Below are 25166 nucleotides of genomic sequence, written 5' to 3'. Positions count from 1 at the left end.
TCAACATTAAGAAGACAAAGATTCTCACCGGCCAATTGGAAGCACCAGGATGGAAGGAGAAGAGTTTGAGGTTGTTAATAGGTTGTCAACACTCTTGACATGAGCAGTCAGGAAATCAAAAGATGAATTGCGTTAGGTAAATCTGCTGTCAGGGAACTTTCCAGAGGACTGAGAAGTAATGATGCCAGTCTAGAGACTAAGGTGCACCTGATCCAGGCTGTGGTCTTTCTAATTACTTGCTGTGCATCAGAGAGCTGGACAATGACAGAAGAATCTATGTCTTTGAGTTGTGGTGCTGGAGAAGAGTCCTGAACATACCATGGACTACCAAGAAAAACAATAGGTTTGTCTTGGAGAAACCAAGTTTCTTCTGGGAGGCTAGGATTTTGAAGCTCTATCTCACATACTTTTGGCATATGGCTGAGAGGGACCGATCCTTGGAGAAAGATATAATGTATGGAGGGGTGGAAGGAGGAGAGGGAAGACCTCAAAGAAGAGGAATATCCCGGATGAGAAGGATTGGTATAGTAAAAAGGGTAATGGGAGTTGGTGTGTTGGAGTCAGTGAGACTGGCTCAGGACAGGGCAGACTTTAGCGCTCTTGTACGTAGGGACTATGATTCTCAGGGTGACTTGATGGTACTTAACAACAATCTTATTTGGCACTGTGGAGGGACAGTGCAGGAGAGAAAGACCCTGAATGAGATGGGTTGACACAATAACTGAGGTGATAGGGGTATGTAAACCACAGACAGTGAAATTGGCTCAGCATAGGGCAGGGTTCAGAGCGATTGTGCATAAGGTCTCTGTGAGTCACAAGTGACTCAACAGCACATAACAACAACAATCTTAATGGAAGCCAACCTCCAGGTCTTTCTTCCAAAAGTATTGTTGGGTGGGCTTGAACAACCAACCTTTAGGTTATTTGCTTTACCCTGGGGTCCCATCTTAACTGGTGCATAATACTCTGTTATGTGAGTACATCGTTAATTAGCTTACATTTACTCTTTAGGTGAATATTTCACCCATTTATAAGGTTTCCCTATGTCAAGTGTGTTGTCTTGGGCATCAGAAAGAAGCAAATAATTGAAACAATTTAAGTGCCCATCAACAAATGAATGGATAGAGAAGCTGTGGTATAGTCACACAATGCAATACTATGCTGCACTGAAAAACAATGAACTCATGCAATATTATTCAAAATGGGTGACCCTGGAGGACATTATGCTGAGTGAAGTATCTTAGTCACAAAAGGACAAATACTGCATGGTGCCACTGTTGTAAAACAGGACTGACCTCGGGGTTGGGGAGAGACTGAGAAAAGTGGGTTCAATTATGTATACTGCATTGAAACAGATGAGGGAGAAAACTGTTTAAAAGGGATATGTGATTAGGTATTTTTGTCATGACAGGACTCTAGAGCGAAGGCTACATGGTGGAGTGGACCTGGGGGAGGGTTTGTAAAACAATGAAAGAATATTTCTTTTACTTTTCCAAGAGGGTCGTGTACTAGTGGGGAGGGTTGGGAGGGGAGAAAAGTCCAACAACGAATGAATGGAAATCCAAAGTAACTGTAAATTTTTACTGAAATTTATAATAAATTTAAATAAAACAAAAAAGAAGCAAATAATTTAAGAATAAGATTCCAATGTGTTTGTACTGGTTCTTTTCCTCTGTGTCTGTGAAATTTAACCTCCAAATCACCTAAACCAATCTAAGAGATAGAGTCGATGTCTTAATTCTCTCTCAAAAATACATACATACATACATACTCTCACAACACTGTACTTCAGGATGGACCGAGAAATGATCTCTTTAACGATGAATGCAGCCCCATTTCCCCCTCACTTTTAAACTCCTGGGGTAGTAGATCATATAATTGCCTGATTCAAAGTGATCCATGCAATTCTATCTCGGCTCACCCAAGCCGAGCATGTCAATATTTATGCATTCCATTTAGTAAAGGTGTGTTTTATGATAAAAGGTGGGAAAATTGTTAAAATAGTAGCATGAGATATTAAAGCACTTCTTTTTTTTTTTTATTTTGTGAGCGTGTACCGTCAAATCAGATCTGACTGGTACAGGAGGATATTGCGCCTCCTTCTCCAGCAGAGCGTCTGGTGGATTCGAACCGCGTTCCTCTGGGATTGCAGTACAGCTTCTTGCCACTAGGCCACCAGAGCTCCCCTAAAGCACTTCTTACTAATAAAGAAATCAATCAAATACACACAGAAAATCCTGATTGCTATTGAGTCATAACTGACACAGAGCTGAGCCTCCAGTGGGGTTTTCAGAGGCTGTAAAACACACGAGGAAGCGGCTTTTCTTCCTTGGAGCAGCCAGTGCATTAGAATCGCCTGTTGTCATTTTTGGTGTTGTTTTTGTTTATGTTTTTTAATACCTCTTGGGCAAAGTTCAGCCAGAGGGCTCCTTGGAGGCAAAGATGACGATGTTTCTGTCTCACATACTTTGGGCGTGTTGCTAGGCAACACATTGGAGGGAGTTAATCTCACAGAGATTGCCCATTCTTCTGTTGTGGAGCAGCTGCTAGCTTCGAACTGCGTGCCTTCGAGATTACAGCGCAGCTTCTTGCCACTAGGCCAGCTGAGCTCCAAAACTGCCTGGTTTTGAGTTGGAAGTGGAACTCTCTCTCCAGGAGAGCACCCTCTAAGTTCTCTAGTGCTATTATGGCAGGAATACCAAACAGAGTTGCCTTTAACAAGCAGATAATTATCTTATAGTTCAAGAGGCTAGATGTTCAAATTCAGGATGTCTGTTCTAGGAACACCTTTGATGCACTGTCTTGGACAAAGCTTCTGTCAAGAATTTTTTTTTTTGCATTTTTTAATTAATTTTAATGAAAGTTTACAGAGACTTAGGGTTTCCAATCATTCATTATTGCAGTCAAGAACTTTTTTTTTATTTTTTAAAGAACTTTTTAAAAGTGTTAAATAGCAAGGATGCAAAGGAACTATGAGATATCATCTCACTCCAGTCAGAATAGCAAAATTTAACAGAACAGCAAACAACAAATGCTGGCCAGGTTGTGGAGAAACTGGAACCCTTATTCACTGTAGGTGGGAGTGGAAAATGGTACAACCACTATGGAAGGCAGTATGGTGTTTTCTCAAAAAGTTGGAAATAGAAATAGCATTTGACCCAGCAATTCTACTACTGGGAATTTACCCTAAAGAAACCATAACTGCCACCTAAGCAGATATATGTACACCCATGTTTATTGCAGTTTTGTTCACAATAGCAAAGATTTGGAAACAACTCAAGTGCCCATCAAAAAACGAATGGATAGAAAAGCGGTGGTATATTCACGCAATGAAATACTATGCTGCATTGAAAAACAAGGATCTCATAAAATATTATACAAAATGGGTGACCCTGGAGGACATTATGCTGAGTGAAATATCTCAGTCACAAAAGGACAAATACTGCATAGTGCCACTGTTGTAAAGCTGGACTGAGATCGGGGTTGGGAGGAAACTAGGAGGGGATAAATAATGTACACTACATTGATACAGGTGAGGGAGAGAACTGTTTAAAAGGGCTATATGATTAGGTATCATTGTCATGACAGGAGTCCAGAACGAAGGCTGCATAGTGGAGTGGACTGGCAGTGGGGGGATTGTATAGCAATGAAAGAATTTTTTTTAACTTTTCAAAGAGATAAGCAAACTGGAGGGGTGGGGGGGTCAGGGACGAAAGTGTGCATCAATGAATGAACATAAATCCAAAGTCTCTGTAAAAATAAAAAAATTTAAAAAGATAAAAAAAGAGAAGAAAATACCAGTCAGAAGAGAGCACAGTAGATGGTAAAAGCAAGAAATTCTCCAACCACAGACTCAATTCCTGTGACAAGCATGCAAGAAAATTTTGTCCCAAGTAGTGCACCATAGCTGACGACAATTGCAATTTCTATTAAAAAAGAAAAAAAAAGAGGTTCTGAAGTAATATAGTAGAGACCTCACTTTTTTTACCCCTTGGTTGAGCACAGTGTATTCTCTTGATGGTACATGATACGATGGGCTCTCCAAGCCCCTCCCCTCTCTCAGGGGGACTGGCAGGAAACTATGTCAAGAATGTGAGATTCTCAGTGTGCGGAGAGATCTAGTTGAGACAAGGACTCCCCAGTAACTGAGGGTCTCTCCTGTGTCTTTCTTTCTTTTAATTTTTATTGTATTATTTTTACGTGTACCGTCAAATCAGATCTGACTGGTACAGGAGGAGATTGCCCCCTCCTTTTCCAGAAGAGCATCTGGTGGCTTTGAACCGTGCACCTCTGGGATTGCAGTGCAGCGTTTTGCCACTAGGCCACCAGAGCTCCCTTTCCTGTGTCTTTCTTGATGGAACTGAAGTTTTAAGATAGAAAAACAACTAAAATAAATCACTAATATGCATAATGAATAGATTGAGAAATTATGATACAGTCACCCAATGGAATACTATGCAGCATGCATGAGCAATGATTTTGTGAATTATTACCTAACTTGGGAGGGACTGGAGAGCATTATGCTGAGTTGAACTAACTCAGTCCCACAAGGATTAATGTAGAATGAGTATAAGGATCCAGGAGGGGTGGGAGAGGGTGGAGACAGAAGAATGAGGTTGTGCAGGGGAAGGGGTGATTAATCAGGGGGGTGGTACAATTTGATGGGTGGGGGTGAAAGAATTTGTTCTTGAAAATAATGTATTTGAATTTTGTAAATAAATCAGCAGAAAATTAAAAAAAAATAATAATGAAGCCAGTTTAAAGACTAAGGTTCCCCCACCTCAAGCCATGGTCTTTTCAACTGCTTCATATTCATGTGAAAATTGCATCATAAATAAAGAACATCAGGAAGGCACAGTGCCTTTAACTTGTGGTATTGGCAAAGAATATCAGATGTACTACGGACTGCCAAGAGAACAAAGAAATCTGTCTTAAAGGAAGTGTGACCCAGGTGCTCCTTAGAAGCAAAAATGGTGAAACTTTATCTGACTCTTTGGGGATGTTGCCACGAAGGGGCCAGGTCTTGGAAAAAAGGCATCATACTGGAGAAAGTGGAGGAACAGAGAAAGAGAGGAAGGCCCTCAGCCAGCTAGATTGATGACTGACACACTCCTACACTAATGGACTTGAGCTTGGTGGAGATCCTGAGGACTGTGCAGGGGAGGAAAAGGTTCCGATCTCTTGTTCATAGGGTTATTATGAGTCGTAACTCTAGGGTGCTCTTCAAACCTCGGGTGGGGGGGGGGAGGAGGGAGAGGCTTCAGACTCATCCGTGCAGATCACCCGGGTAATGGACAGGCTTACAGGGTGACCAGTGACACCCAGGAGGAACGTGCTGCTCAGAACAGTCAAGGCTGCAAGACCAAGAAGGTGACATTTGCCCAAGAGCAAAGTTCAGAAGGCAGGAAGGGACAGGAGGAAGGGATGAATGGAAACAGGAACCCCTTGGAGGAAGTGGGAGGAGTGCTGCTACATTGTAACTAATGTCACAAAACACACAGTGTATATACATTGTTGTATGGAAAGCTAATGTGCTCCTGAAAGTTTCAACAAAATGACAATATTTTTTAAATAAAAAAAGACATTGCAGCTTCCACCCTGTTTTCCTTAGATCCTTCCCTCTAGGGCAGAGGAGCTGCCATCTGAAGTCGTCTACATGTCTTTGTAGAGCTGTCCCCTGGTATGGAATTGTGACCTCCCATCCACAGCCACCCTAAGCTCCCACCACAGGGGTGAGCCACCCGCCCAATGCTCAGACCCCAGCCTCATTCACACATTTAATGTAAAGACTAAAGTTGCACCTGATCCAAGTCATTGTCTTTCAGTTACTTGCTTTGCATCTGAAAAATAGACAATTAATAAGGTTGACAATGAAAAAAGGAGAATCAACGCCTCTGAGCTGTGGTGCTGGAGAAGTGTATTAACTATCCCATGGATTTACAGCACAACCACTCTGGAAAGCACTTTGGCATTTCCTCAAAAAGCTGAACATAGAAATTCCGTATGATCCAGCTATTACATTGCTTGGAATATACCCCAAGAAAAAGAGAACCGAGACACAAACAGAAACTTGTACACCATTGTTCATAGCAGCGTTATTCACTATCGCAAGAACATGGAAACAGCCCAGAAGTCCAATCACAAACGAATGGATTGAGAAGTCCATACATACAATGGAATAGTATGCAGCACGGAGGAACAATCATTTTGTAAATTACTACCTAACTTGGGAGGGACCGGAGAGCATTATGCTGAGTGAACTAACTCAGTCCCACAAGGACAAACACTGTATAAAACCATTATTATAAAATGAGTATGAGAGGGGAGCTCTGGTGGCCTAGTGGCAAGAAGCTGCACTGCAATCCCAGAGGCACACAGTTCAAATCCACCAGATGCTCTGCCAGGAAAGGAGGGACAATCTCCTCCTGTACCAGTCAGATCCGATTTGATGGTACACACACATACACAAAACAATAAAATAAATTTTTTAAAAATTTAAAAATAAATTAAAAAAAATGAGTATGAGGATCTAAGGCTGGGGGAGAGGGTGGAAACAGAGGGGTGAGGATCTGGGGTGTGGGGTGTTAATCAAGGTTGCACAATTTGATGGGTGGGTGGGGTGAAGGAAATGGGAAGGATCTTTTGTGAAAAACAATGTGTTCAAACTTTGTAAATAAGTCAGAGTGAAATAAAAAAAAAAGAAAAAAAAATATTCCATGGACTTCCAAAAGAACAAATAGATACGTCTTAGAGTAAGTGCTACCAGAGTGATTCTTAGAGTCAAAGATGGTGGAACTTCACCTCACATTCTTTGGGAATATTGTCAGGAGGGGCCAGACTTTGGAATAAGGCTTCAGGCTGGAGAAGGTAGAGGATTGGAGAATGAGGAGAGAGCCTCAACAGGATGGAATGACATAGTGACTGTAACAACAGGCTCAAGGATAGTAGCGCTCATGATAACAAAGGTTCAGATCCTTGTTCACAGGGTCTCTGTGAGTCCTAATCAACTGGATGGCACCTAAGAACAACAACAGAACCGAGTTCAAATTCACCCAGAAACTTTGGGAGGAAGGACTGCTGATTTGCTCTGTGAGGATGTCGTTGTTGCCAGAGGCCCTGATTCTGTTCTGCCTCATGGTGGGTGACCTTCTGCACAACAGAAGCAAGGCTGTCCGATCCTGATCCTGCAGGCTCCACCCCCTCCCCCTCCCCACAGTATCCCTGTGATTAAGGCCTTTGCTGCAGGCAGGGCGTCAGTCTTCTTGAAGGTCTTTTTCCCTTTGCCTGACCTTCCACTTTTGCAAGCTTGGTGTCCTTTTCAGGGAGACTAAACTTCACCATCCTTGCCTCCAAGGGGCACCCTCCCTTTACTTCTAAAACAGATTTGTCTGTTCTTTTGGAAGTCCATGAGATATTAAGCATTCTTCACCAGCACTACAGTTTTAAGGCATCAATTCTTCTTTGGGCTTCCTTATTTATCATTTAACTTTCACACACATACCAAATCAAATAACTTAAAAAAAATTAGTAGTCAGGTGCACCTTAGTCTTTAAAGTGATAGCCTTGTTCGCTATCACTTTAAAGGTGAGACTGGGGGTCAGAGTCTGAGCACATTCTGCTCAGACAGGCCACATTCTGCTCGCATGAGGTCTCTATATGTCACAATTGACTTGCCAGTGCCCAGCCATCCGCAACAACAGACTGGGAATGCTGATGGGTGAGATGGGAAGGTGGATAGGGTGTCACTTCTTGGTACCTGTTCTTTCATTCATGAAATATTTCTTGAACTCTAGACTTGTGCCAGACACTAAGCTGAGCACTGGCGATCAGAGCTGGGACTAAGGTGAGGTAAGCCAGGTGTCCAGGGCACATCGTATAAGGAGAATTTCACTCTCAGGACTCTTCAAGGGCCAAGTCAGCCCCTGAGAATAGGTGCCTTTTCCTACCTTGCACATGGTTGCCTCCCTGTAGTCCCAACCCAGTTGAGGACTGAGTCGTGAACCAAGAAGAAATAATCTCTGTTGTTAGGTGTCAGGAGTCAAGTACAACTCGTAGCGACTCTATGAACAAAGACCTGAACTCAGTTCCATCTTGTACCATCCTCATACTTCCTGACACACAAGAGACCATTGTGGCAGTTACCTTGTAAATCTACTGATTGTTTTCCTCCCCTTCACGACCCTCAACCCTTCCCAGCATCACATCTCTCTCCAAGGAATAGCCCCTCCTACCAACATGCCCTAAGTATGTGAGGTGAAGCCTCATCATTCTTGCCTCCAAAGAGCACTCCAGATGCACCTTCGTACCCTCTCCAAGACATTATCTGTTCATTCTCTTGGCCATCCATGGGATGTTCAGTGTTCTTCTCTAACGTCACAGCTCAAAGGCATCAATTCTTCTTCTGTCATCCTTATTCATTGTCCAGCTCTCAGATGCACAGCAAGTGATTGGGAAGACCATGGCCTGAATCAGCCCACCTTAGTCCTCAAAATGACACCATTACTCCTCAATAATTTGGAGAGGTCCCTAAATGCAGATTTCTCCAGTACAACATGTTTCTTTATTTTCTGACTGTGGGTACCAAGGGTGTTAATTGTGGGTCCAAGAAAAATGAAGCTGTTGACAGTTTCAATCTCCTCTCCACTCATCATGATGTTGCCTATCAGTCCAGTGGGAAGAATCTTTGTTGTCTTGACATTGACATGCAATCCATACTGAAGGCTGCATTTTTTGATCTTCTGCAACAAGGGCTTCAGGTCCTCCTCAAGCAAGCACAAGGTCCTCCTTTCAGCAAGCAAGGTTGTGTCATTTTTTTTTAATTTTTATTTTTATTTTGTGTGCGTGTACCGTCAAATCAGATCTGACTGGTACAGGAGGATATTGCGCCTCCTTCTCCGGCAGAGCATCTGGTGGATTCGAACCATGTTCCTCTGGGAGTGCAGTGCAGCTTCTTGCCACTAGGCCACCAGAGCTCCCCTAAGGTTGTGTCATTTGAATAACACATTCATAATGAATCTCCCCCACATAATGAGTCTCCCCCTCTGATCCTGATGCCACATTTCTCTACATAGAGTACAGCTTCCTGGATAATTTGCTCAGAATACAGAGTGAATAGATATGGAGGGAGAATGAAAGCCTGGTGCACACCCTTCTCAATTTTAAACCATGCAGTGTTCCCCTGCTTTGTTTGCACAACAGCCTCTGGGTCCAGGTATAGGTTCTGCATGCACACAGTTAAGTGCTCTGGGGCTCCCATTCATTGTTCCTCAGTAATTTGGAGAGGTCCCCGACTGCATATTTTCCCAATGCAATACAGTACAAAGTGAGTGAGAAGATTGTTAGTTGCTGATATCACACGAATGTTAACAATGTTAATTAATAATGACTGACTAGTTAGTATGTGCAAGGCATGGTTCAAAAGCTTTAAAATGATCCATCCTGGGGAGCTCTGGTGGCCTAGTGGCAAGAAGCTGCACTGCAATCCCAGAGGCGCACGGTTCGAATCCACCAGATGCTCTGCTGGGGAAGGTGGGACAATCTCCTCCTGTACCAGTCAGATCTGATTTGACGGTACACTGACATAAATTAAAAAAAAAAAAAAAAGATCCATCCTGCATCTAAATAGTTGGTTGTAACTGTTAGTTGCCATTACGTCAGGTCTGACTTGGGAAAGAACCAAGCACAGTAGAACAAAATGCTTTCTGGTTGAACCTGACCTAACCCTCAAGCTCTATTCAGTCCATTCTAACACATGTTGTGTGTCTTCCAATCTAGTGGGTTCATTTTCTAGCAAGGTATCAGACAATAGTCTGTTTTGTTGCGTAGGGATTTCAATGGCTTTTTATTTTTAAATCACCAGGTCTTTCTTCTTAGTCTCTTGTGATTTGGAAGCTCCGCAGGGACCTGTCCACTATAAGTGACCCTGTTGGTATTTGAATTATGGGGTGGGCCTGGCTTCTTCCAGAAGCATAGCAACAAGCAAGCCAGCTTGGGCCACAGCCTTGGACACAGGAATTGTGAATTGTAATCCTCTTAAGAGAAGTTGAAGGAGTCCTGGTGGCATGATGGTGGCCAGCATGGGGTGGTGGTGGGGGGGGGAAGAGTTACATTCCTACTGTTCTTGTCATATGCCAAGGAGTCCTAACCAACTCATACATAGCTGACCCTCCAGCCAGTTTTCAGAGGCTGCAAATTGCACAGGAGAAAGATTGCCCATTTTACTCTCGTGGAGTAACTGGTAGATTTGAAGTGCCGGAGAGGCACAAGCTTTGGGTTAGCAGGGAAATCCTAAGGACTACACGGCCAGGGGTACGCAGCATTTGCTCCAGGAGGTCAAGGATTGCAGTCTTCAATCTTGACCACCGGGCCAATTGGCAGCACCATGATAGGTGGGGAAGAGATTGAAGTTGTTAACAATTGCAACTTCTTCAGTTCCACCATCAACAAACAGCCTTGGCACCAGCAGTCAGGAAATCAGAAGACAAGTTGCACTGGGAAAGTCTGTGCTCAGGACCTGTCCAGAGTGCTAAAGAGCAACGATGTCAGTCTAGAGACTAAGGTGTACCCGATCCAGGCTATGGTGTTAGCAATCACTTGCTATGCAACAAAAGCTGGACAATGAGTAGGATGACAGAAAAGGTATGGTGCTAGAGAAAAGTATTAAACATACCATGGGCTGCCAAAAAGATAAACAGGTGTTCCTGGAGAGGCTGAAGCCAGGTTGCTCCTTGGAGGCACGAATTTTGAAGCTCGGTCTGACCCACCGGACCATCAGCTATGGGTCAGTTGTGACTCAACGATATACCACACACTGACATACTTTGGATATAATTGCAATTTGGACATTCTCTCAGGAGGGCCCAGTCCTTGGAGAAGGACATCATACTTAGAGGGATGGAAGGACAGAGCAGGAGAGGAAGACCCAGGATGAGATGGATTGGTACAGTAACTGGGGTAATTAATGGGAGTAGGTGTTCGGGGATGGTCAGCCTGGCTCAGGCAGGATAAGGCAGCGTTCAGAGCTATCGTACATAATGTCTCTATGAGTCATAGTTGACTCCACAGCACATGAAAGCCACCACCGCTATACTACCAGAGATCCCTAACAGGTCAATGCAGTTATATGTGCCATTAAGTTGGAATTGACTCATGACTGTAAAAAAAAATTATAAAAATCACATGAGAGGAGACTGTGCAGAGCAGCAGGCCGATTGGGACCTTTGAACTAGCCGTACAGCTCCTTACCATTAGGCCACTAGAGTTCCCTAAAAGGCCAAAATTGGGTAATAACTCACTGGCGTGGAGCTGGAAGCAACTCCTAACTGACCCTCCAGGGGGATTTTGGAAGCTGTAAATCGAACGCCGAGAGGAGACAGTCTCGCTGGTGGATTCGAACCAGCAGAGAAGCTTCATCTTTAGGTTAACAACTCAACGCAAAGGACTCAGCATGGACCATGTCACAAATGCTCTTAAAACACCTAATTTAAAATTACTCCCAGCATGCCCTTCTTTTGTGGGCGGTCGTGGTGGTGTCCCCGCCCCTCACGATTGTACTACATTTCCCAGAAAGCAACTTCGGCTTTTTGGCCGTCATGCACATAGGGAATTGTAGTCCGCTTCTGGGAAGCTGATCCATAACTCCCAGCGTGCACTTGGAAGACGGAAAGCTGAGACAGGAAAAGGGCAGTCGCTCAGCATGCCGGGAAGAGCGCTTGACCCTGTTCGCGGGCTTGCTGCCTGGAGGCGCAGGCTCAATCGCAGGACTACAACTCCCAGCGGGCCATGCGTGAGAGGGCGGGCGGGTTCCTTTGCCGGAAGTCCGTTCTCGCCCTGAGCCCCTCAACTGCAGCGGGAGCCGGAGCCGCCCAGTCACTACCGGACCAGGGCCGCTGGGGTCCGGACGGGGGTCGCCATGGTAACGGGGGCGCGCCCACAGCGGGGACAGGTGGAGGGGGCCTGCATGCCGATACCTGAGTTCTGTCGGGCAGATGACAACCCCTCCTGACCGTGGTGCGATGGTCTGGGCCGAGCGCGGGCTCGCTGGGTCGGGTCCATTCAATGACCGGGAAGGAAATGGGGAACTGGGCCGGGACTCCGCGCGCGGGCATGGTCGAGGGGTCCCAAGGTGAAGACACATTGGAGAGTGTCATCGAAAGAGGGCTTGGAGGTGGTTGGTGTTCTTGAGACGTGGGGATAGGGACTCTGGTAGGGTCAGGACATTGGAAATGGAAGAAAAGGACTGCCTTAGGGGAGGCGGGAGTGTTGGAGGCGAATAGACTCTGGAGGTGGAGAGAAGGGGTCTTCTTGATGGGAGAGGTCTCCTGGGACAGGAAGCTGGCATTGCAGGTGGAGAGGAGGTATTCAGAGAGGGGTGAGAAAGATCATCTCCAGGCAAAGGCACTGGGGGCTGGACAGCTGAAGAAAGCGGCAGTGAGGATTAAATGGGACTTTGATCTGTGAAGGCTTAAAAGAACTGGGAAATAGGAAGTTACCTGTGGCCTTCTAGCCTGTTTGGACTCCCTGAGACCCTATTGGAGAGGGTCGAATTGCTGTCTAGGGTTCAAAGGCTGTATGGAAGTGGAAGTCTTTTTTCTCCCATGGAGTAGCTGGTGGGTTCGAACTTTCAAACTGTTGCTCAGCAGCTAATTTCTTAATCAATGCACCATTAGAGCCCCTTAGAGAGTTAAGGAGAGGTAATCAGTGCGCAGGCCCATCCAAAAGGAATGATCCTGGAGACAAGAAGGCTTTGGAGGTGGGGAGGGCAAGGCCCCTGAGCGGTGCATGTGGTCCTGTGATCGCCTGGGAACTGAAAGGGTACCGGTTTGAATCCACGCAGTGGTACCTGGAAGAACCAGGCCTGGCTATCCACTTCCATAGCAAGTACAGCCCACCCTGCTCTGTGCCTGCTCAAATAAATCACAAAGAAAAGCATGACAACCAGGTGAGGAAGAGTTGCAGGAGATGGGAGGAGGGTGAGTGGAGCAGGCACTCGCATTGAGTTTGGGAAGGGGCACTACCCCTCTTGCCAGGATGGGACTTTGGGATAGAAAACAAAGCCATGTTAAAGGAGTTGAGAAAATAGATGAATGAAGGATAGAAGCCAAATAACAGGGTGCTAGGAGGTGCAAAGGGGGTCTCTAGACCCTCAAACTTCAAACCCATAGCTATTGGGTCAATTCCAGCTCGCGGAGACCCAGTCAGACAGAGCAGAATGGCCTCACGTAGTTTCTGTGGATCTGTACAGAAAAAGACTTTCTTCCATGGAGCAGGCTGATGGGTTAGCAGCTGAATGTTTGAACCACTGTGCCACCAGAGGGCCTTGAGTCAGAGAAGGAATTTTTAAAAAATTTATTATTTTTCATGTGTGTACCATCAAATTGGATCTGACTGGTACAGGAGGAGATTGTCCTTCCTTCTCTAGCAGAGCATCTGGTAGATTTGAACCACGCACCTCTGGGATTACGGTGCAGCTTCCTGTTCCTAGGCCACCAGAGCTCCCTGAGAAAGACTGTCTTTAAAAGGGGAACATAGAGGGTAGAGGGGAGGGATAGAAACAGAACAGCAGAGGTGGGAGGGATTATCTCCAGGGGAAGAAGCTTGGAGACAGGGAAAGTGGGGAGGGGGCAGCCATCAGGGGTTGCCCAGTGGGATGAGGGTGAAGGAGAGAGGAGACTTCTCAGGAATGATTCTAATTGGAAGGAAAAACAGGAAGTGGTATATAAGGGAATTGGGGGGGTAAGTAATTGAGCTCCTGTCAACCCCCCAACTTTGTAGACCTCTTTCTAGTTCCCCTCCCCAGGTGCCCCATGTATTTCCAGCTCTGGCCTCTCCTAGGCTCTGACTGCCAGTGTCCCTCCCCCCCACCCCTTCACTTTCTGTCCAGGACCCCTGCCCTGCCAGGAAGTGGTTTCCCCTGCCTCAGCAAAAGGGGTTCTTGGAAGGAGAGTGTAATATCCTGTTCCCAGCCAGCTTGGCCGGCTTGGGGAGGAGAGGCTGGAGTGTGTGACGGATATGCTTTGGGAAAAGAGGGAAGTATAGTTGAAGGGTGGAGGTCCTGGAAGTCAGGGTCTTAGAATCCCATGTCTGCTTTCTGATTGTGAAACTTCACTTCCCAGAATCTATTTTCTTATCTGGGTGAAACCACACACACACACACACACACACACACACACACACACACACACACTTTCTCTCCCTCCCTCTCCTCCCCAAAACAATACACACCCCAAACCACATACAGACACACTCTCATTCATACACTCTCTCACACACACACACACATACTCCAAACCCCCTCCATTCTCTTTTTCTCATACACACACACACACACACACACACACACACACACACACACACATTCTCTCTCTCCCTCCAAACCACACACATATACACTCTCCAAAGATAGGCTTCTTAGTGGGTAAACTTGGACCATGGTTTTCTCAAAGTCAAATAATGATGAATTTTAGTGCTAAAAAAGTGCTGATATCACCCCGAGACCAGAAAAACTAGATGGTGCCCAGCTGCCACTGCTGACCACTCTGAAAGCAATCGTGATAGGAGGCCCTGGATGGAGTGAGAGAACAATGTTATCAAAATAATGATTCCGCCCCCCCCCCAAAAAAAAGAAAAAACCCGCAGACTCACTGATCTGACAGCGACTAATGGAATCCTGATACTGTGATCCCTAGACACGCTTTACGCCTTGAGCTGATTTCACCCCATTGGCTGCACTTTCAGCCAGACAGTAGACATAAGAGGTGATGAGTATCACCAGGGAGGTCTTCCTTCCCCAGGATTGGCAACCACACAAGAGCAAAAGGGCAGCATTTGTCAGTGGTAAAGCTCAGGTAGCAGGAGGCAGTAGGAAGGAAGGACGGATGGACCTAGGAAACACAGGGAAGGGGGTGGGAAGAGTGCTGTTCCAGTGTGTAAACTGAAATCAAAACAAAATGGGCTGAGTGGAGAACCAGTTTGCTCTGTAAACTTTAACCCAGACGACACCCCCCACCCAATATGTGTTGTCAGCACAGTGAACTTCTTGGCAGTTCTGTGAGGAAGGGGCTGTCATTTTGTCCATTTCTCAGAAGGAGAAACTGAGGCCTAGCAAGGTTAAGTGATTTGCCTGTGGACGCATAACCAGATTTGAAGGGTGGCAAAGGGCCATATTCTTGGGAGTTCTGTCTGTAAGTCAGGCTTTTTAAAAAATATTTTGGAATCTTGTTCCACATTTTCCTCTCGCTCACCCGGGACCTTCTGCTGTGATCCGTTTGGGAGTGGTCAGCAGCCGAAGCCGGGCACCGTCTAGCTCTTCTCGTGGCAGGTTTTGGAGGTTGAGGTGCCCGCATCAATGAGTCTTCTTGGACTCACTTTTCGTTGCATGTTTGATTTTCTTTCCTCGTTCTCCGTCCTGGAGAGGGAGAGACCCATAGTGACATACGCTTGAAATAGGCGCATTTTAGGATGAGTCTGCCTCAATAAAACCAATGAAAATGACAGTACTGGAAATGCAAATCCAAGAAGTCAGAAACGGAAGCCTTTCTTGAGCGTCAGCTGCGTACTAGACAGGAGTTCAGTTTATACACCTATTTAACCTTCACAACAGCCTGAGAAGGTTGGGCTACTTGGGGAATTTGTTTTGCAGATAACACACAAGCTAAATGAAGCGGAGGCTTGGTTGGGGTCCCCCAGAGCCTGGGTGGGAGGTGAAGTCGGGACTCTGAGTCCTTGGCAGGCGACTCTAGTATGTGGTGGAATGGAATTCACTGCGGTGTTGGGGCCCCGTGGAGGTTAGTAGGTTAAGTGCTAGTCTCTTGTTAAGATTTAAAATCTGGGAAACTCCGGAGGGTCTCCATGAGTCCAAATGGACCGGACTCCAGTGGGCTGGGTGTTCTTTTTGGGGGCTTTGGGCTCTATAACCCCTGTGCACCCAACCGGACTCCCATCCTTCTCCCTCCATGCCCCGCCTCTCTAGCTCCCTCCCCCTCATCTTCCTCCTCCTCCTGCCGCCCCCCACAGATCCGCTTCATCCTTATCCAGAACCGGGCGGGCAAGACCCGCCTGGCCAAGTGGTACATGCAGTTTGACGACGACGAGAAGCAGAAGCTGATCGAGGAGGTGCACGCCGTGGTCACCGTGCGCGACGCCAAGCACACCAACTTTGTGGAGGTGACACCCCCGTGCCCGACCCCCAGCTCCTTCCCTCCCCAGTCCACTCAGCTGCCCACCCCCCAAACGCCTGGACCACCCGTGCACCTCTGGGGATCCACAGGCAAAGCTAGACCCCTTCCGGAACCCCCCTCGCCACAGGGGCCACAGCCCTCTGGCCCATGGACAAGTCACATATAGCACTGCGCTGCAGTCTCAAAGGCACATGGTTCAAATCCAGCAACTGCCCCGAGAGAGGATGAGCAGTCTCATCCCTTATGATTTACTGTCTTTGAAAACTCGCTGGAGGGTCACTTTGGGTGGTTTCCGTTCAATGGCACACAACAACAGCAACACCGGCTTTTAGAGAGCTCTGGCAGTGTAATCCCTAGGGAGCAAGGTAACCCAAAGGTGGTCTTTCTGGTGGATTGGATCCTCCAAGGGAGAAAGATGGACAGTGTCCTTTTCCCTTCAGCTTCTGAAGACGCACTAGAGGGTCAGCTATGCGTTGCTTCCGACCTGACAGCAGAGAGGTTCCTGAGGTCTGCCTTTTGCTTTTTTCAGTGGAAAAGTTTTTTAGATATGCAGATGGGTGCAAGGAGAGAAAATATTACTGAGGTGTCCCTGAGTGAGGCAGTTAAGTGCTGGGTCACATACTGCTAACCGAAAGTTTGGTAGTTCAGCTTTACCTGAGGTGCCTCAGAAGAAAGGCCTGGCAATCTGTGAAAACTCAGCCACGGTAAAGCCTGTGGAGGACAGTACTCCCGCTCCAGTGAGAGTCAGCTCCATAGCAACTGGTGTGGGCTTGCTTTTGTTTTGTTTTAGAATAAAATACTACCCGGATGTAATCAGTGATACTATTTAGCCTTTTTGTCGAAGCCTTTTCTCCCACCCAGAGTCTCCGTGCAGAGGACTCAGGCTCCAGCTGTGGCCACCACATAGTGGATTTTCTATAACAAATAAAGTGAATTTTGTTCTAAAAAAAAAAAAAAGAAAAGAAAAATTATGGTAGAAATTTCCAAGCACATGAAGGTAGAGATATAATACAGCAAAATAGCCTTTTCTGCAGTGTTTTAGGGTTGTTTGTTTGTTTTAATTTTTTTTTTAAATTTTTATTATTTTGTGTGTGTACCGTCAAATCGGATCTGACTGGTACAGGAGGAGATTGTCCCTCCTTCTCTGGCAGAGCATCTGGTGGATTCGAACCGGGTATCTCTGGGATTGCAGTGCAGCTTCTTGCCACTAGGCCATGCTTGTTTGTTTTTTAATATTTTACATATATTTTTATTTTAAATTTTATTTTCATGAACGTTTCAGAGACTTCGGATTTCCATTCATTCATTGTTATACTTTTCTCCCTGCCCACCTGTCCCTTCCAGTTTTTTAAAAATTTATTTTATACTGATTTATTTCAAAGTTCGAACACATTGTTTTTTCACAGTGGATCTTTCCCATTTCCTTCAGCCCCACTCACCCATCAAATTGTGCGACCCTACGATTAACACACCACTAAACACTCCCCTCTCTTGTTCCCCCGCCTATACTCACCCTTCTGCTTCCACCCTCCCCCCCTTTTGATCTTCGTACTCATTCTACAGTTGTGGTTTTATACAATATTTATCCTTATCGGGCTGAGTTAGTTTACTCAGTATAATGCTCTCCAGTCCCTCCTAAGTTAGATAGTAATTTATAAAATCATTGCTTCTTCGTGTTGCATAGTATTCCATTGTGTGAATGTACCATAATTTCTCAATCCATTCATTTGTAGTTGGACATCCGCACTGTTTCCATGTTCTTGCAATGGTGAATAACACTGCTATGAACATTGGTATACAAGTCTCCATTTGTGTCTCAGTTCTCATTTTCTTAGGTGGAGCTTCCCATTAAAACAAGGTTGGAAGCAGGAGTGGCATCCACTTCTGAAATGACTTGCCTCTGGAAACTGTGAATATGGAGAAACGACCAAAGTTGTACAAGTGTTCAGGTCTTTCATTTATAGGGTCACTATGAGTCATCTACGACTCAGTGACACTTAACCACCACCACAACAACAATATTCCAAGCAGTGGAATAGCTGGATCATATAGAATTTTTAAGATCAACTTTTTGAAGAAGTGACAAGCTGCTTTCCAGAATGATTATACCCTTTTACAATCCACCCACCAACAATGTAGAAGAGTTCCTATCTCTTCACATCCTCTCCAACATTATTACTTGCTGTCTTGTTAAACTTTGATTTGATTTCCATCTCTCTTATTGCCAGTGATTTTGAGCATTTCTTCATGTATCATTTAGAATATCTTCCTTTGTGAAAACTCTTCCCATGTATTTTGCCCATTTTGTAATTGGATTATTAGTCTTTCTCTTGTGGAGACCCAGGAGTATGCTGTAAGCTTTCGTTATGAGACCTTGTCTAAGAGGGTATTGCTAAATGTCTCTTCCCAGTTGATAGGTTTTCATTTCACCATGTTGGAAAAAGTCTGTTGCTGGTTTTTTTTTTTATTTTATTTTATTATTTTTGTGTGAGTGTACCATCAAATCAGATCTGACTGGTACAGGAGGAAACTGTCCCTCCTTCTCCGGCAGAGCATCTGGTGGATTTGAACCGTGTACCTTTGGGATTTGGAAGAAGTTTTTGATACACATAGGGATTTAATCTTTAGAAGGTCCCATTCATCAATTTTATCCTCTTCAGATTGTGTATTTCTGGCTATATTTGGCAGTTTCTTTTTTTTTTATTTTATTAAATTTTATTAGTTTTAATGAACATTTACAGGGATTTGGGGTTTTCATTCCTTCATTGCTGCACCATTCGCTCTACCCTCCTCCCCAGTTTGTTCTTCTTCCCCGCCATCCGAATGTCTGTTTTAATTGTCCAATTGCCACAGTGCTTGTCAAAGTCAGTTCTGATTAATCTCCTTTGTCGGTGTGTCCTTTGCCATTCCCTATCACTCCTCCCTGATAGAGACTTTACCCTGATTCATAAGGGAAAGGGAATGGCGTATTCTCTTGGCTACTTCCTGCTGAAAAGGGACGCTGTGGGTTTCAGGGTGAAGATCTTCTCTCACTACTCTAAAGAGCCCCTTTGGCAGTAGGAAACACATAGACTATTATGGAGATTGATTTTGGAATTTAGATGCACTGTTATTAATTGTGCTTAGCCGTACATGTTCATATCCCTGAAGATGTATCATGGGGGTGTTGCAACCTAGAAGACACAAATTTAACTAACAAGTTATAAGTACATGAGTCAAAAGTTATGGAAAAGTAAAAGAAAAGATTCTTTCATTGTTTTACAAACCCTCCCCCAGGTCCCCTCCACCGTGTAGCCCTCGCTCTAGTCTCCTGTGATGACAGAAATACCTAGTCACATATCTCTTTTACACCGTTTTCTCCCTCCTCTGTTTCAGTGCAGTATACATTATTGAACACATCTTACTCAGTCTCTCCCCAACCCCAAGGACAGTCCCATTGTACAACAGTGGCATCATGTAATATTTGTCCTTTTGTGACTGGGATATTTCACTCAGCATAATGTTCTCCAGAGTCAACCACTTTGAATAATATTGCATGAGTTCCTTGTTTTTTAATGCAGCATAGTATTCCATTGTGCGAATATACCACAGCTTCTCTAGCCATTCGTTTGTTGATGGGCACTTAGGTTGTTTCCAACTCCTTGCTATTGTGAACAAAGCTGCAATAAACATGGGAGTGCATATATCTGCTTGGATGTCAGCTATGGTCTCTTCAGGGTATATTCCCAGTAGTGGAATTGCTGGGTCAAATTGTATCTCTATTTGCAACTTTTTGAGAAAGCGAATATTTGGCAGTTTCTTTATACTGTAGACTAGGCTTTCTAAGCTTGGTCCCAGTTTGTCTCTTATGGACTTTATGGTTTTGGCCTTTACTCCCAGGTCTCTGATCTACCTTGAGTTGATTTCTATGTGTAGTGCGAGATGTGGATCCTGTTTCAGCTTTCTGTAGGTAGCAGTCCAGTTTTTGCTGCAGTATTTTGAGTTAAAAACATCTTGACAGTTCCCTCTTAAATAAATAAAAACCAGAAAGTTTTAAAAGAATATTTTATTTTCAGACTTAACAATGGGGAGTATTTTCTAGATATCCCTTTTATTAGGTTGAACTGAAAGGTTTCTTTATAATTTTCTTTTTTTGACAAAAGATTTTTAAAACAAAGATGTTTTGGACTATGGGTACCCTCTTACAAAATAAACGATTGAAACACATACACACACACACACACACACACACAAGAATATTTCTTGTATTTTCAATGAATGTTAACACAGCAAATTTGGTTCTCATTGGAAAAAATTTATACCCAGAGTGTTCCCTGAAGTTAGTACACTAATCACAGTTGTTCTCGTTCATTTTAATTGCTTTTTTTTAAGAATTTTTTTTATTATTATTTTTGTGTGTGTGTATACCGTCAAATTGGATCTGACTGGCACAGGAGGAGATTGTCCTTCCTTCTCCAGCCAAGCACCTTGTGGATTCGAACCGCTCACCTTTAATTGCATTTTGATTGCTCCATTCCTAGAGCTATAGTTACCTTGTCTCCTTACCTTTTCATCTTCGCTGGAGAGTCATTGTTGACATTTGGGGTCAAAATACACCTTGGCTAACAATGCTCTTTCTCTGCGTAACCACGATACCACAATCAGCTCAACTCAGCTCATTGCTGCCATTCAGAACCGACTCATAGTTGACCCTTCCACGGGTTTTCCAAGCCCGTGGATCACACAGGAGGGGATTGCCCTCATTCTGGCTTGGAGCTGCTGGAACTCAGTTCATCTGACTTTGGGTTGGCTGTGCAACTCCTTACCAATAGGCCACTATAGGTGGCCTTATACTGTGATCTTGGAAGCGGGAGTGACATCCACTTCCTAAACAACATGCCTCTGGAAACTCTAGGAACTTTGAGAAGTGACGATAGTTATAGAAAGGCTTCAGGCCTTTTGTGCACAGGGTCGCTATGAGCCATGCTTGACTCGACTACAATCGGCAACAACATACTGTGATCAGAACTGGTAAAATTCGCCATAAAACCTGTTCCCAGCAATTTGTTTCCGCCTCAGAGGAACCTGACAGGACAGGTGGTTGTTGTTGTTATGTGGCCTTGGGAAGAGATTGTTCACCTTTCTCCTGTGGGGCAGCTGGTGAATATGAACTACGTGGTTCAGATGCCCTGGTTGGCAGGGCGACTCCTTAGCTCCTAGGCCTCCCCCACCAGAGCTCCTGATAGGACACAGTAGATAGAACTGCCCGTAGGGTGTCTGCTTTATTATTATAAGCTAAGTACTTAACCACTGCACCACCAGGACTTCATAAACTCATTATCATTTCTCCATATTCCTCTAATACACACACAGTGTTTAAATGCGCCCAAATGCATCTCTAAAGCTGATTTATCCAAGTCCGATCACGGATCTGCAATGGCTTCCTCTTTGGGCTTCATCTAGAACTCTCCACCCTGTATTCTCACGGCCATAAGCTATTGAGGAGGCCTGGAGTCTTCAGGAAGCATTTACTGAGGGCCTGCTATGTACCAGGCACTGTTCAGGGCGCTGGGGATACAGCAGTGAACAAAACAGACACAAGTCCCGACGCTGGGAGAGTGATGTCCCGGTTGGGAAAAGTCAGCAAAGCGAACTGCGTATCCACCCAAAACAACGCACTGCTGTGGAGTGAATGTCAACTCATGCCAACCCTCCGTCAGGTTTCTGAAGCTGTAAATCTCAATGGCAGGAGACTGCTTCATCTTTCTCCGGATGGCTTTGAACTGCTGACAGCCCAACACTTAACTGACTCCACAAGCAGGGCTTCCTACTATACACAGCTTGAAAAACCCTGGCAACTCTGGTGGCCTAATGGCACAGAGTTGCACTGCCAGTGCAAAGGCAGTTGGTTCAAGTCCACCAGCTGCCCCAAGAGAGAAAGTCAGTCTCCTCCCGTGCGTGCGATATACTGCCTCTGAGAACCCACCATAGGGTCAGCTGTGAGTGGCCTCTGACTCAGCAGGTGATAAATGCTTGAGGAGCAGAGAGAGGCCTGGTGGTACGGTAAAATGCTTGCTTGTTAACTGAAAGGTCAGTGGTTTGAACCCACCAGCTGCCATGTGCAAGAAAGATATAGCCGCCTGCGTCCTTAAAGATTTACAGCCTTCGCCTGGGAAGCACTCACCCCGTAGACTAAGTAAGCCTGTGAGGTCACAAGGGTAGCAAGGAGCCAGCCGCGAAGGCAGGAAGGCAGAGGCTAGAAGGCTTAATGGAAATTGAGAATTCCAGGGAGAAAGTGGGAAAGTCGCATTACATTGTGGATGTTGTAATTAATGGAACAGAATGTGGTTAAAAGGAAAACAAAATCACAATGAAAAAGAAAAGATTGACAGTTGTAGAAATCCCTTGGACAGTTCTGCTCAGTCCTACAGGATAGTGTGAACTGGAATTGACCAGAGAGCTGTCAGCTGGACTGTCATTACCTAGGAGCCGGGGTGGTGCGAGCCGTTTGCGATTGCCTGCGTGCCAGTCCCAAAGGTCGGCAGTTCAAACTCAGGCACAGTGCAGATGGATGACTAATTTTTTTGACAAAATACATTTTATTCATTCATTTTGGTGATGGTGGTCGTTTGAGTGAAAGTTTATGGAACTGGTCTTCCATTTAACTGACAGTCTGTAGTTGTTGGGTGTTTTTTTTTAAGAATATCTTTTGTGATTTTAATAAAAGTTGACAGAAAAGTTAGATTTTCATTCATTCATTGTTGTACATTTTCCCCCTCTCTCTCCCTTCCCCCTCCCCCAGTTCACTTTTCACTTTTTAAAAAAATTTTATTTATTCATTGTTGCAGTTACCTGTCTCCTCCCTCTCCTCAGTCCTCTTTGCAATGTACCTCCTCTTCTGGGCTGTTGTCATATGTGTGCTTACTCATATATTCCTTTTAAACAATTCTTTCCTTCATCCATTCCAATGCAGTGGTCATTATCTGTCCACTCTTATCCTATTCTCCTCCAACCCCACATATTGTTGTTGTTATGTGCCGTCGAGTCTTTTGCAACTCATAGCGACCCTATGTACAACCGCCCTAAACTCTGCTCTATCCTGCGCCAACCGCACTGCCTCCGACACACCCATCCCGATTACCCCAGTCATATTAGACCTGCTTTATGACAGTGGTGCTATGCAGTATTTGTCCTTTGGAACTGAGGCAGTCCTTAGTTTTTGAGCCAAACCATTACCTAGTTTGACTGTGATTTCAGGGATGCCTGGTAGGACCGTAGATTAAGCATGAGGTTGCTAACTAAAAGGTCGATGGTTCGAATCTACCAGTGGCTTTGTGGGAGATTGATGAGGCTGTCTGCGGAGGTAGATTTAGAGCCTTGGACACCCTCTGGGGCAGTTCTCTTCAGTCAGAACTGACGTGGTAGCTGTGTGTTTGGTTATTGTTTGTTTATTTGTTTGCAGGTTAGACTTTTGATTCTGGGTATGAATGAAGAATAACTCAAGGATGTACCTCAGGGATTCTTGTAGCTTCACTAGGTCCAGCAGGCTGGATTCTTCAGGAATTTGAAGTTCTGCCCCACATTTTTCTCCCTTTCTATCAAGATCCATCTGGTGCTGTCTGTGACGAAGGACAGATTTAAACCATCTGGTCAAGTGAGGCCTCACTGAAAAGGTGACATTTAAAAAGACCTGAACCCACATCAAAAACCAGCTGCCCAGATTCGATTCCGCCTCACAGTGCCCCTCCAGGACAGAGCGAGCTGCCCACAGAGGTTCTGAGCTGGTCTGCGTCGGGGCCGCCTCCCCGTCACAGCCAAGCGGCTGTGGGCATGTGATTAGCAGCCAGGTTCTGTCAAAACCTTGCCGCCAGGGCTTCTCTGAGCCAGCTGGTATCTCAGAGAACATTCCAGACTGAAAGGACAGCCTCTGCAGAGGCCCCACAGGCATTCTGGAAATATCCAGACAGCACACAGGTGGAGTGAGCCGGGGAGGGTGGAAGGTGAGAGGGTGAGAGATAACAGGGGACTGTGGACTTTGCTCTGAGTGAGCCTTTCCCACCCCAATTTTTTTCCCCCTCTCTCACTGACATTGAGTCAGAACCAGGTTGTAACAGACCCTCGTTTGGGTTTTCAGAGGCTGTAAATCTCACAAGAGGAGGCTGCCCATCGAGCTGCTGGTGGATTCGAACCACTAGAGAGGCCTTTATGTTAGCAGCGTCACCTCCTCTGGAGCCTGCCTGTGAGGGTTTTAAGCAGAGAATGGATGCGAGTCAACTTAGCTGTAGGGATTCCTCTAGAAGGTGGCCAGACCGGAATCAGGGACACCACTGGTGTCCATAATGAATGCCCTCTGGTGCTTTGGAGCCGCTAACTGAAAGGTTGACAGTTCAAACCCACCAACTGGCTTCATGGGGGAAAGGCCTGGCGATCTTGGAAACCTTATGGGGCAGTTCATCTCTGTCCTTATGGGGGCCGCTTGGTGGGGCGATCTGGTTGGAAACCCTGTGGACGGTTCATCTCTGTCCTTATAGGGCTCCTGTGAGTCCGAATTGGCAGTGGATTTCTCTTTAGGAATTGTTTTGTGCGCAGGGTGGGGGGGGGTCTGCTCTGGTCACGTGGTGAACTGTCAAACACCCACGTGTGGACACACAGCCTTGTCTGACATGAGCCACCAGGTGGCGCCATGCACACGTCTCAGGATTACTGGGCCCCATTGAGGCCAGGTCAGTTCTAACTCCAGGTGTATCGGAAAACTGCCCTCCCTAGGATTCCCAGTGGCTGATTTCTCAGAAGCCGATTGCCACGCCTTTCTTCTGCGGTGCCTCTGGATGGGCTCAGACCTCCAACCTTCGGAGCAGCAGCAGTAACAATTTCTAGCACCCAGTCCTCTGTCAGAGATTTTCCAGATTTTAGCCAAAAAACTTGTACTTGGTGACTATGTTTATCTAGTCTGTGAATATATGTGTTCATCTGTCGCCTCGAACACCTTCTCTGTGTGTGTGTGTGTGT

General features: G+C 45.5%; 1 protein-coding gene across 1 annotated transcript in view; it reads left to right on the top strand.

Annotated features, from left to right (window-relative positions):
* Positions 1-11836: 11836 nt before the first annotated feature.
* Positions 11837-25166, top strand: part of AP2S1 (adaptor-related protein complex 2, sigma 1 subunit) — a 19331-nt gene continuing 6001 nt past the window's right edge. Inside the window, exons 1-2 of the mRNA XM_006898622.1 lie at positions 11837-11914; positions 16015-16164. Coding sequence (XP_006898684.1) covers positions 11912-11914; positions 16015-16164 — 153 coding nt within the window. The 5' untranslated portion in view covers positions 11837-11911. The remainder of the gene's footprint in view (positions 11915-16014; positions 16165-25166) is intronic.

The sequence above is a fragment of the Elephantulus edwardii genome, unplaced genomic scaffold (assembly GCF_000299155.1).
Source record: "Elephantulus edwardii isolate Elephantulus edwardi_28Jun2011 unplaced genomic scaffold, EleEdw1.0 scaffold00236, whole genome shotgun sequence".
NCBI classification, from domain to species: domain Eukaryota; kingdom Metazoa; phylum Chordata; class Mammalia; order Macroscelidea; family Macroscelididae; genus Elephantulus; species Elephantulus edwardii.
This window is presented reverse-complemented; position numbering and strand designations above follow the sequence as displayed.